A 12,189-nucleotide genomic window follows, 5' to 3' on the forward strand; every position below is an offset into this window, starting at 1 on the left:
GCCTAGCCACAGAGCACATTGTGGTCCTGGTTGTTTCCCACCATGATGATGGGGCTGGCTAGGAGCTCTGCCCAGCATCTAGAGAGACATTCAGACCACATAGTGCTAGCCTGGGAAAAGATCCAAATTCAAAACTTGAAAGGCAGTTTCTACTGAATGTGTATACCTATCACACCAATAAAGTTGAAATATTACTAGATGAATCACTAAGTTGGATCCCGCTTATAAAGGGTTTTCACAATCGAGGTGTCATTCTGATAAAGGGAATTACTTGAGTTGATCACCACTTAGTGCTCTTGCCCAGGACTTTACCTGCATAAATTGAAGGGAGGCCTCAAAGTCTTCCACTGGATACATTTTAATTCGAAAGAATTTCATTCCCATTATCAAGCTGATAATGCTCTGCACCACATACGGATTTTGCTCTTTGTGCCGTAATTCTTTTAACTCTGCCATAAACTTCTTCTTGACAGCAGGGAATCTACAAAAAGAACATAAGTGGTTTATCAAGTGACAGGAAAGCCATGCAGTGGGGGCTGCCAGCACCATGCAATGGCTGCCAGCACCTAAAGTTACAGTGCACGGTCATCAGATCCTTAGAAACAGGTGAAGTACAATGACTGTCATTTCACAAGGATTTGACATTCGGGATTTGGTAGAGTCCAATTTTCTCCTTTCCCCCTCTTATTCGACAAGATGCTTCACTTCTCCTTTAGACTAGGGAACAGACCCAGCATTATTTAGACTCTCTCAAGATGGTTTAGCTCTTAAATTGAGCAGACAAAAAGCTCCATTTCCTCGGGCTTAGCAATTTCCAACATACTTACAGACCTCCAGGGCCTAAAGTGTCAAATTTTGAGTATGTGAGTAATAACATACTAGGGTCAGTTATTTCTGATGGTGACAGCAAATGATTTTTGGACTTAACAAATAAGGCCAAAGATATTCTGACATCTATTTCCAAAATTTTCTCCTGTTGTTCCTTGATAGTTTTAGATTAATGCTCATGGAAAAATATATTTTTAAGTTGAAGGAAAAATCTAGTAATGGGAAAATCTAGTAATGGGAAAATTATGTTTAAAAGATATGGGCTGTCTATTATATGTATAGGATTTTATAATTTAATGTGGTGAATATGAAACCAAACAAAATAAACTTATTTGTATTATCTGAAAGCAAAATAATATTAATTACAACACCAACAACCATGTCATATGAGTTTAAAAAAAGAATGGCTTTTTAAAAACCTATGAGAGATTTTTTTTTAAACTTCTGAGATATGCTGCTTTGATTATTAGTTAAAAAACAAAAAAGAAAAACACAGAAAGCCAGGTATGATTAGAAAACATACTTGTGATTACAAAAGCTAAAGGCAAACTAATAGAGGCAAACCAACAGAATCACAGAAGTTGGGAACAATTCTTACCCCAAAGTAGAAGTTTTAGGACACACAATAAAGGTAGCTGAGCACATAGACCGTTTCCCAAATGGAAAGGGGCCAGTTTTGGGGGTTGGGGAGAAATTACATGGTGTTCATTTTATAACAATTTGTTAAACTATATATTTGTTTTATGGGCTTTTATATATATTTGCTACATGTATTTCACAATAAAAAGATTTTACAAAAGCAATAGAGCAGAAAATATAAATAACTTCAAGGCACAAATACTTTATGAATGAGATATTCTCTAATGGGTTGTTAATGTAGTTAAGGATATTTCAGGATTTATTCCTAATCTGTGGTGGCATTTTGTGGCTTTCTACAAAACATTCACTTTCAAGACAGCATTCCAAACAGGCCCATTCTGACATTTCTTAAATACTATTGAATATTAGTTGTGTTTACTTTACAAGTAAAATATCATGGAGACTAGTTGGAAGATTATATATTACTTTTTAGGATGAAGAAATCAGCAAAACTGAAATGCAATTTTTATTTATAAAACTTACAAAATAGATTTGATATCAGATAACATCTATTTGAAGAAGTTTTAAAACTACACTGTTGATTATTTTGGAATATAAATTCAAAGCTCCAATGTCATCATCCTTTCCTAAATCTTATAGATAAAAACTGATGGAGATGATGATGATAGTAGCAAGCAGATACAGTACCCACTCCACGCCAGCCATGGGCCAGTTACATATAGTGACTTATCTAATCCTCAACAACACTGTGTGCAGGTTCAATATTATATCATTTTTTTTAATGGAAGAGGAAACTAGGGAAAGATTTCATAACCTGATAAAATTCCATAGCTGAGAGGCTCAGAAGTTAGCATTTGAAGCCATGTCTGGTTCTAAAATCTCTATGTCTAAACCAGTTATTCTCAAAAGCACGTTCTCCAGATTGGCAGCATCTGGGAGCTTACTAGAATGCACATTTCTGGACCTTCCCCAGACCTACTTTTATGGACTAAAGTGTCCCCAACTCTGGATCATACAAAGAAGTACTAATTTCATGTATCTCAGAATGTGACTATGTTTGGAGTCAGGGGCTTTAAAGAGGTGATTGAGTTAGGGTGGCCCCCATCCAATATGCCTAGAGAACAGAAGAGGAAAAAGTATGTCCACAATGGGAAAGGACCTCATGAGGACATAGGGAGAAGGTGGCCACCTGCAAGGTCAAGGGAAAAGTCATAGAAGAAACCACTTCAGCCAGCACCTTGATCTTGAACCTCTAGCCTCCAGAACAGTGTGTAAATAAATGTCTGTTGTTGAAGCCATCCAAACTGTGGTCCTTTGTTACACTGTCCCCAGGAAACCAATACGTCTGAGTAACTGCCTAGCCAATGAGGAGTGTACGGATTGAAAGTGAGGTGACTTGAGAAGGCCATGAACACTTTCTTCAAGCACTAAATCATTACATGGAAGAAAATGAAGGGAAAACTTATGGCAAAAAGACATTTGAAAATGGAATGAACTCTAATATATAATATAATTTACTTGTCTATGGGATTTGTTGGTTGTCTGAATCCACTGATGAATTGTAAGTGCCACAAGATCAGGCACATAGTAGGTGCTCGGTACATGTTCTGAGTGGGTTAATTTCCTTTGGGGGAGATAGTGAGTTTCCTGTCATGGAGGCATGTAAGCAGAAGCTGAGCAGGTCACTGAGAAGTCTCTTGCAGATGGCACATGGCTAGGCTACTTGAAGGTCCTTTTCAAAGGTGAAATTTTGTGAAGTCTGATTTTACTTCTACTGATGAATGAAATAAAGGCGATTTTCACAGAAAAAATACACATTTAAACATCTGTTCTTACACCTTTTATATTTGACTAAGCAGAGGTAGGAAAGACCAGGTTATTTGTATAACTCAGTCTATCGATCTTCTCATGAGATGGCTGCTAAAACTTTATTTCTCATTTAAAAATAAGTATGACTATCTTTTACTGTTGAAAGTTCCAAATGATATGAACATGTTATGTTAGCATAAAAGCAATCCAAAAATCCACTTCCCTTACAATGATTATAGGGAAAAGCCAATTTTTCAGTGACCTTTTCTTTAGAACTTAGACAAATACAGTAAGTAAATACTCAGCCTTTGGCAATACTATACATTTCACATGAAGATATATTGTGCATATGCACAGCATATATTTTTAACCAAAGTACACAGAAAAATCTAATTTTAACTTAATTTACTTTGAAAAAGTCAATACTATGTATGGATATCTCTTAATAGGAATACATTCCTTACTGATAGGAATTAAGTAGCATTATTACCAGGAATATTAAAACAGTGATTCTGCTAAAACTCAAAAACCAAGTAAGCCTTAAAACCTGAAGTTATAATGTGGAAAATATTTAATATGCATTACCATTGGAAACTAGATACACAATCTAACATTCAAATTATTATAATACTTATAAAAATAAAAAATGTTAATCACACTGAACCAGATTTTAAAAAAAAGTGTTGAGGGGGGGTGTTTAATCTCCTTGAGAATAAGAGAAGCAGTACTTTTCTAAAGTGAAGATAAAGAAATGGTCCTGGTATACTTATGAGAACGAAGACGTAATTCATGGTATGACACTAAGGTAAGATTGTATTATCTATCAATAAAAGTTAGCTACACATTGCCTGGTTGAGAACATACCATGGGCTATTTGAGTCTGATCACTGCAAGAGCAGACTGGCCAAGGTACTTTAAAAACAAAATCTAATTTTAGCTTAATTGACTTTGAAAAAAGCCAATACTATGTGTGAATATCACTTAGTAGTAAAAAAAATTTCCCTGAAAGACAGGAATTAAAGAGTTCCCCAGCGACTGGAAAATACTGAAGCACTGTCCAAATTGAGACATTTTTAACACTTAGCTATTGCAGAATTGGGACAAATATCGACGTCAAGAAACTGAAAAAAGCCACTGTTGGCAAGAAAATACTGGCTCCGTGGATCCTAGATGTATCCTAATATGGAAACTCCTACAATCTCAAATGCTACTCAGTTTTGACATTATTTCTCAATTTATTCAAGATGTATGGAACTAAGGGAGGTCATTTGACAGTATCTGACATTGTTATGCATAATTCTTAAAAATAGGAATAACACACAAAAAAGCCACTTTGGAATACTAAGCTGTCCAAATGAGAGCACAAGAGAATTAAGCCAAGATAATTATAGAGAAATACGCTGAGATTTTCAGAGTTTGACAAACCAGCAAGTATACATATCAATACTTCCTTCTTTGGATCATTTTTAGGAATGTGGAAGATATACATTAGTTAATTTTCAGATACTTGCAACTTATCCAGTTAAATACCTATGTCTTTATTTCCTATTTGTAATGGAAATTTCTCCAAAATGCACCTTTATCCCTTAATGATTCATGAACCACAATTATAATAATAGCTATCATAAAAGTACAACACAGACTCATACAAAAAGGTCCAGATAATAGAATTGGGAATACAGAATTCTTCTGAATGCTTTAGCAAGTTTGTTTCTTCTTTTGCTGTCAGCTTTTGACCTGTATTGCCCTCCACAAAAATTCATTCTCTACCTTCTAACATTGATGAATTATGTTAGGAAAAAACAGGTAGTTGGGATGAGTAGATACATTGGATTAGACTAAATAAATCAGGCCAAGGATTTTTTTTGGGGTCTATGTCCCAAGTTCCTGTCTACATTTTGGCTAGGTAAGGTTGCTGAATAAGTATTTCAAAGTTTAGAAAAGTTGTGTATTTACATGCTACTCACTTAGGAAATTCCATCTATTAAAGATAGAAATCTCTTTGCAGGATTGTCTTTCCCAAGGATTGGGGCATCAACAAAGCCAACTGGTCTCTTGGCTTAAATTCTCCTTATGTCTCTGCCTCATTTTGCCCAAAGTAGGCATTTGGGATCTTGCTTGGTTTGCCTCAGGGTTGGATAAAATGAAGATGGGTAAGTATGGTGTGACATCACTTTTGGAAGAAGTATGTTATTGCTAATAGTCTAACACTATGTTCTAGCCTGTTAAATGGAGTTATGGGGCCAGATAAATTTAGTAATGAGAACTCCCCCACCCCCACTTGTTTCCATGGCAGACGCTGGGACACTTTTAGCTCAGCTGAATTAAGTAAGGTCTAGAGTAAAGGGGACATTCTAGAATGGAATTTTTCCATTCATGAATGATAGATTGCTACCACCCACTCGTGGACTATAGGAAACAAAACCTGAAAAAAAAATTGATAAACACCTTTAGAATATCTGAACAGACAGAAAAGTAATTTGGTGAGTCCATTTCTTTCTTTGAAGCAGTTGTCTGAAACCCATGGACTCAGTAGGATCTGGCCCAACTGCCTGGGTGAAAAAGTTAACTAGGTACCGGCCTTGGAGGAGCCTCTAATTAGTTTTAGGGGTGGGTATGCTTGGTAAAAAGAACCTGAGTTCCTTGTGAGCTCACAGCTGTCCCTCCTTAAGTCAGAGGCACTCCTATGTTCTCAGTCAAGGGCTTCGGGGCTCACTTACTTAGCTTGTGCTAACACTCCAATGACTTCGGCATACAGATCGGCCACAATGTGCATGTTGCCCGTGTTAGGACCAAGATACCTAAATAAGGAAAAATTAGACAAGTTAGGATCTCTGCTCATCTGAAAAAAATCAAACCAGTGATTCAGTTTTAAGCACCCAACTTCTTCAAAACTCTAAGGCAAGAAATCACCTTACCCTTCTTTGTATTTAAAGTGCTTGAAAGCCAAGTTAATAACATCATGAATTAAACCATCTATTACAGGATGAAGTGGAATCTGAAAAACAAGGATGACTTTTAACTTGGAAGGGAATATTAAGGAGAAAATCAGTAATAGTACTTCCAATAACTATGCCTGTTCTTCAGCAATCAATAAACATACTTCATATGACCCAGAATTTGGAATTCATAACCAATTTCATAAACTGTGACTTTCAAAACTTAAGCATTATTTTCACATTGATAGACATCAACAAAGTAACAATAATTGATTACCCACCTGCTTCAATACTTCTATTAATACTAAAGAAAAAATAAAATCGATGGCGAGGTCCCGTCTTTCCATTAGATAATCTCGCTGCTGTTCATCACTGCAAAATTTAAAACACATTAAATGGCAATAAAGATATTATCAGAGTGATAGAATTCATCAAAAACGTAGAACTCACTCCCACTGGACTGTAAACCCATTTTTACTACAAGGGGTAAATGCCTGCTAATGCTTATTCTGCTGTTATTGGGGTACAGAGGATAAACATTGGATTGGAAGTCCAGAATCCCTGACTTCAAATTTGAAATTTCAGACCACATGAACCTGAGTTGCTACAAGTGAGTCCATTATTTCCTTTTGTGGAATTTTTTTATTTATATATGACAGTGGAATGCATTACAATTCTTATTACACATGTAGAGCACAATTTTTCATGTTGCTACCCAGGATTCCTATCATTTGTAAAATGTGAGGCCCACACATGATGGAGTGACCAAACTGGAGGTGTGTGGTGACAGGATCTCATGAAAGGAGTGACATAATGTAGTAATATAATGCAAGAATCTTGTGAATGGAGCTAAATAAGAACTATTATGACTGGCAATCAGAGCAGGACAACAGGGAATGGAGAAAAGATCTGCATTTCTTTTCTTTTTCTTTTTTTTTTATTTTTTTTTAATGACAGGATTCTGTATTCTTTTCTTTTTGCCCTTTGGAAGAAGAGGGAGGAGCAGCAAAGCAGAGACTCATTCAAAAGTCAGAAATGAAAACGGAACTGACAAAGGACAGGATCATGCCCCAACCCCAGTTTTTGCTGACTGGATGAACTGAGAGCTCATTTGCAGTTGAACAAAGAAAGACTCGTAAAATGAATGCCCAGTCCCTTGGCACAGGATGGTGGTTAAGAGCACTTCGGTGTGGAACAATCCAGGCTTCAAACTATGCCTCTTCTAATTACCAGCAATTTCTCCAACAAGAAAACAGGAATAGTAAGTATACTACCTGAATGTTACTTAGGACCAGAAGTCTTTTGGATTCTAAACTTTCAGATTTTGGAATATTTGCATACACATAATGAAATTTCTTGGGGATGGGACCCAAGTCTAAACACAGACTGATTTGTATCTCATATACTACTTCTCCACATGGCCTGAAGGTAATTTTATACACTCTTTTTAGTATGTTTTGACTGATCTGTCCCATAAAGTCAAAATGTGGATTTTTTTTTTTTTTATTTGAGATGTCCATGTCAGCGCTTGGAAATTTTTAGATTTTGCAGCATTTCAGACTTTGGGTTTTCAGATTGGGGATGCTCAAACCTGTACTTAAATAAAGGTTTGAGAAGATAAAGCTTGTTTGGTGTTTAGCACAGTCTCTTAAGCACATACATACTCAATACCTGTTGATGAAGGATGACAGGATTTGGACTTGAAGGTATTTTGAGAATAAATCAAGACCTATCTTAAAAATGGAATGCTTCTATTTTCAGTCAAGAGGGAATGTGAACAAAGCAGGGTGGTTTTTAAGAGGTAAATCAAGAAATTCTAGAGGTGCTTTGTAACCTTGAGCAAGGTCAATTTAAGCCTGATGGACAAGGGAACATTAGCCAGGGAGCCTGCAGCTTTACCCTGCAGGTGGAAATGTATTCACAGGGCAGGAACATTTAGGAACATTCATGACCATCTTGCCAAGAGGAAGAGTAGTGGAGAAAACCATCTGTCTGAAGTCCTTTAAGATCCTCTAGGGCTACAAAGTGCTACTGCTAGCCCGGGAAACATGTAGAAAAAGGAAGGTATTCAGTAGTCAGGCCTTATATTCATTATATCACAGAATAAGGAATCAGGAAGTTTGAAATCAAGAGGAAGGCAAATTCTCAAATATGGCCAGCAGAAGTAGAGAACACTGTTTGTGTCAGATGGTTGGCAGGGGTCTACAGAAATGGTCAGAAAACCCTGAAAAAGGAGTTGTTCTTAACATAAAAAATTAACAAACCTTTGATTGTATCTAATAAGCCAAATTGGGCTTTAAAATAAAAGACATACTTCTCTAGTAATGAATTCTACTTTATTGCTGGTTTGAAGTCTAACTGCCGGGAGCCAGAGGCATTTGACAAATTTATTTGGCAGTGCAAATGTTGATATTATACTAATCTTAGAAATCATAACCCAACGTCTGCCTCTCCGATTTGACTATTTTCAGTTGCCTGACTCCTCCCTACAGTTCCTAATTTAGCTGCATTTCAGATGCAGGATGCTCTAGAGACCCTCATTCTGCCAGCTTTTTCCCAAGCACACATTCTCTCATTTTAAATGCTCAAATGTAACTAAAGTGAACCCAAGTCAAGTTTTATTGTCTTGATTCTGTACATATCGGACCTCACCTATCTCTCTGATCTCCTGAAAACAAATAGTAACACAATTAAAAACCTTATTTTCAATCCCTAAAAGAATCAATTCATGAAAAATCTAGTTTTGATAACTAAATTCTGACAAAATAGTGGAGCAGACTAAAACTCAATTCAACTCATTAGAACTGCTGCACACCCCCTCCCCACTCCCCCGGAGTTACCAGTTCTCATGTAAGATGAGAAATAATAAAATGATCCCCTGCATTTAATGATCACACAGAATGACCATTTCTAGACACAGAATATAATTTTTGCCTTTAAAATTAGATAAATTTAAAAAGAATTTCTGAAGAGATAATAGGTAATAGTTTCTTTTTGGCATGATAAAAACGTGTATAGAAAGTTGGGCTTGTGGCTCAGCGGTAGCACACTCGTCTTGTATGTGTGAGGCCCTGGGTTTGATCCTCAGTGCCACATAAAAATAAATAAATAAATAAATAAAATAAAGGTATTGTGTCCATCAACAATTAAAAAAATATTTTAAAAAAGTTCATAGATAGTGTTGATGATTGTATAACCTCAGGAATATACAGAAAATACTGGATTATTACTTTAAAACTGAGTGTTATGGTATGTGAATTATATTTCACTAAAAGTTTCCTTCTCCACTATTAATCTCTCCTTCAAATAAAATGATAAACAACAGAATCTTGCATAAATGAGATTATCATAAAATGATGTTACAAATTTAGATGAAATATAATTTGGTAAAATTACAGATCTTCAATTTCAGAAGAAGTTTAATTTTTTTTTAAAACAAAAGTACTAGGACTGTCAAGAAAAATGAAGGATAAACCACTTCAAGAAAGCAGTTAATATCTAATTTTGAGTAATTAATTTCAGTTTACTGTCATTTTAAAAGAATTTTTAAAATGTATCAATTTATGCAAAGAAATCTGCTTATAAAATAACCTTAAGGGCTGGGGATGTGGCTCAAGCGGTAGCGTGCTCGTCAGGCATGCGTGCGGCCTGGGTTTGATCCTCAGCACCACATACCAACAAAGATGTTGTGTCTGCTTATAACTAAAAAATAAATATTGAAATTCTCTCTGTCTTTTAAAAAAAATAATAAATAAATAACCTTAAAAAAAAAAAATAAGGTTCGTATCCTCACTGCCTTGCTGCAATGGTTTACTTCAAACATGAAATCATAAATGTATTTACTTATATTTTTCAGAGGGGATAATACACATTGATTTGCTCATATAGGAACCTTAAATTTTATGGTAGAAGGGCTTATGTGGTAGCAGCTTCCACTTTTCAAACCCACAAGGGAAAAGGGAACACAGAATAGACCAATCAAATTCTCAGTGGGAAGAAGTCACATAGAAACCATGAACCTAACTTCCTGGGCCTGGGAGACGCGAGCTACCTAAAGTCATGTGGCCAGTCAGCAGCAGGACTAAACTCAGTCCCACTCCCTAGAACTGCTGCACTTCCCACTCTGTTCACCAGCCCTCGGGAAAGATGCGACTCCCGCCCCAGGGCATCCAGTGCTTCCCACTGCAGCTCACTAAGCACCCAAGGTTACTAGGCCAGGACTAGAATATCTCAGGGTCCACCACTTTCATTTGGGTGTGGATTGGAGAGGAGGAGGCAAAGAGCAGAAGCAGGCAAGAGGGTGACAGAAGGCCCTTTGTACTCTGTCCCCACAAAGGCTGAAATAAGGCCATGTGAATTTCCAATATTTAACAGCTGGAAATGGCAAGTGCTCCAAATGTGATACCTGCTACAGATCAGGTGGACCCTGCAGCTCCTCCCAGGTGTCCTTGTGGAGAGTCAGGAAGGTCTAGATGCCATCTAACTTACTTTACGTTTCTTACAAAGAAAAGCCATAATCCTTACTGGAAAGAAACATACCTTTTAGATTTATTGCTTGTTCTTGGCCTGTATTCGTGGGATTCATCCTCAATGCCATTTTGTCTTTTGTACCAGTCAAACAGTGTTCGTAGAATAGAGGGAAGGCAGTACTCAGAGAGGGAGCTCATGGAGCTGATGACCTACAAGAAAAGATGGAGGCGACTGAGAGGTCTGGTGGCGCTGACAATTACTGGGAAACTTTCCATTGCACAAATAACCTCAAGCAATATTCACTACAAAATTTGTTTCACTTACAGTTTTTTCCTTCATAATCTTTATTAGTACATTCCCAAGAGCCATGTCCCTTAGCACTGACAGATGCTCCTCATATAATAATAACTTTACAGTTCAAAAAGTTAATTACTTTGACTCCCTTTCATTCTAGGAATCAGATGTTAATTGAATCCAAGTAATTCAGGGAGCTGCAAAGAAATTATTTTCCTACATCATCCACCACAGTACATTGTATTTCTTAGCTCTTCAAAAATTCTTGTTGTAAGCTGGGCAATGGCCCATGCCTGTAATCCCAGCAGCTCGGGAGGCTGAGACAGGAGGATCACAGAGTTCAAAGCCAGCCTCAGCAATGGCGAGGCGCTAAGCAACTCAGTGAGACCCTATCTCTAAATAAAACACAAAAAATAGGGCTGGTGATATGGCTCAGTGGTTGAGTGACCCTGAGTTCAAACCCCAGTATCCCGCAAAAGCTTGTTGCATAAATAAGTATATTAATACAATTATATTAATTGTTTAGGTGAAATAAGAAAATCTACCCTCCAAACAAATAACCTAAGTGGTGATAATACTTATTTTCTGTCAATAAGCATTCATTTGTTAATGCAAGTTATGTCCCAAATTAGTCTGAAAGTACTAATACATTAGAAAAATTTTCTTTGTATTAATTTAAAGGCAAACTTCTTTAAACAATGTGCTTTCGACAGACTTAATTATTCTATTTTCCTTATCTGGGAAGATTCCTGATCTTTTGCTAATTGCCACACATAAGAAAGAACTTCAATCCAGACCTCATATGCAAAAACTAATTTGAAAATGAATCAAACCTAAAAGTATAAAACTTCTGAAGAAAACAGGAAAACATCTTTGTGACCCCCAAAAGCAAAGTCTCTGACAAAACTTGATATTGTGAAAGTCAAAATGAAAAGCTTCTGCTTTTAGAACATAATGTCCAGAAAGTGATAAAAGATAAGCTACAGACTGACAGAAAATATTTATAAAACGCCGATCTGATAAAGGCCTTATATCTAGGACATGTAAGTCCTTAATTAACAACCAACATAAGCAAATTATAATCCTCAGTGCTGATGAGCAGCAAAAAGATGAAAGCGCCCATGGGGAAAAGATTTGACTTAACTTATCTTGAAGGTCAATTGAAAATATACATCAAGAACTCAATAAAAATCAATCTCAAGAAGCCCACTCTTAGAATTTACATTCAGCATATAAATAAATATGAGCA

The 12,189-nt window shown here is 36.5% G+C and overlaps 1 protein-coding gene across 7 annotated transcripts in view; it reads right to left on the bottom strand.

Moving 5' to 3' along the window:
- Fry (FRY microtubule binding protein) overlaps positions 1-12,189 on the bottom strand; it is a 392,985-nt gene that overhangs the window by 140,817 nt on the left and 239,979 nt on the right. For all 7 annotated transcript variants that reach the window (XR_013423443.1, XM_078016146.1, XM_021730283.3 and 4 more), the window contains 5 exons: positions 10,716-10,855; positions 6,458-6,548; positions 6,156-6,235; positions 5,958-6,038; positions 313-481 (listed from right to left, as the gene is read on the bottom strand). Coding sequence is in view for 6 of the 7 variants with exons in the window: in XM_078016146.1 (XP_077872272.1) it covers positions 313-481; positions 5,958-6,038; positions 6,156-6,235; positions 6,458-6,548; positions 10,716-10,855 (561 nt within the window). In the remaining variant the exon portion in view is untranslated. The remainder of the gene's footprint in view (positions 1-312; positions 482-5,957; positions 6,039-6,155; positions 6,236-6,457; positions 6,549-10,715; positions 10,856-12,189) is intronic.

This window comes from Ictidomys tridecemlineatus, chromosome 6 (genome assembly GCF_052094955.1).
Source record: "Ictidomys tridecemlineatus isolate mIctTri1 chromosome 6, mIctTri1.hap1, whole genome shotgun sequence".
Taxonomy (NCBI): domain Eukaryota; kingdom Metazoa; phylum Chordata; class Mammalia; order Rodentia; family Sciuridae; genus Ictidomys; species Ictidomys tridecemlineatus.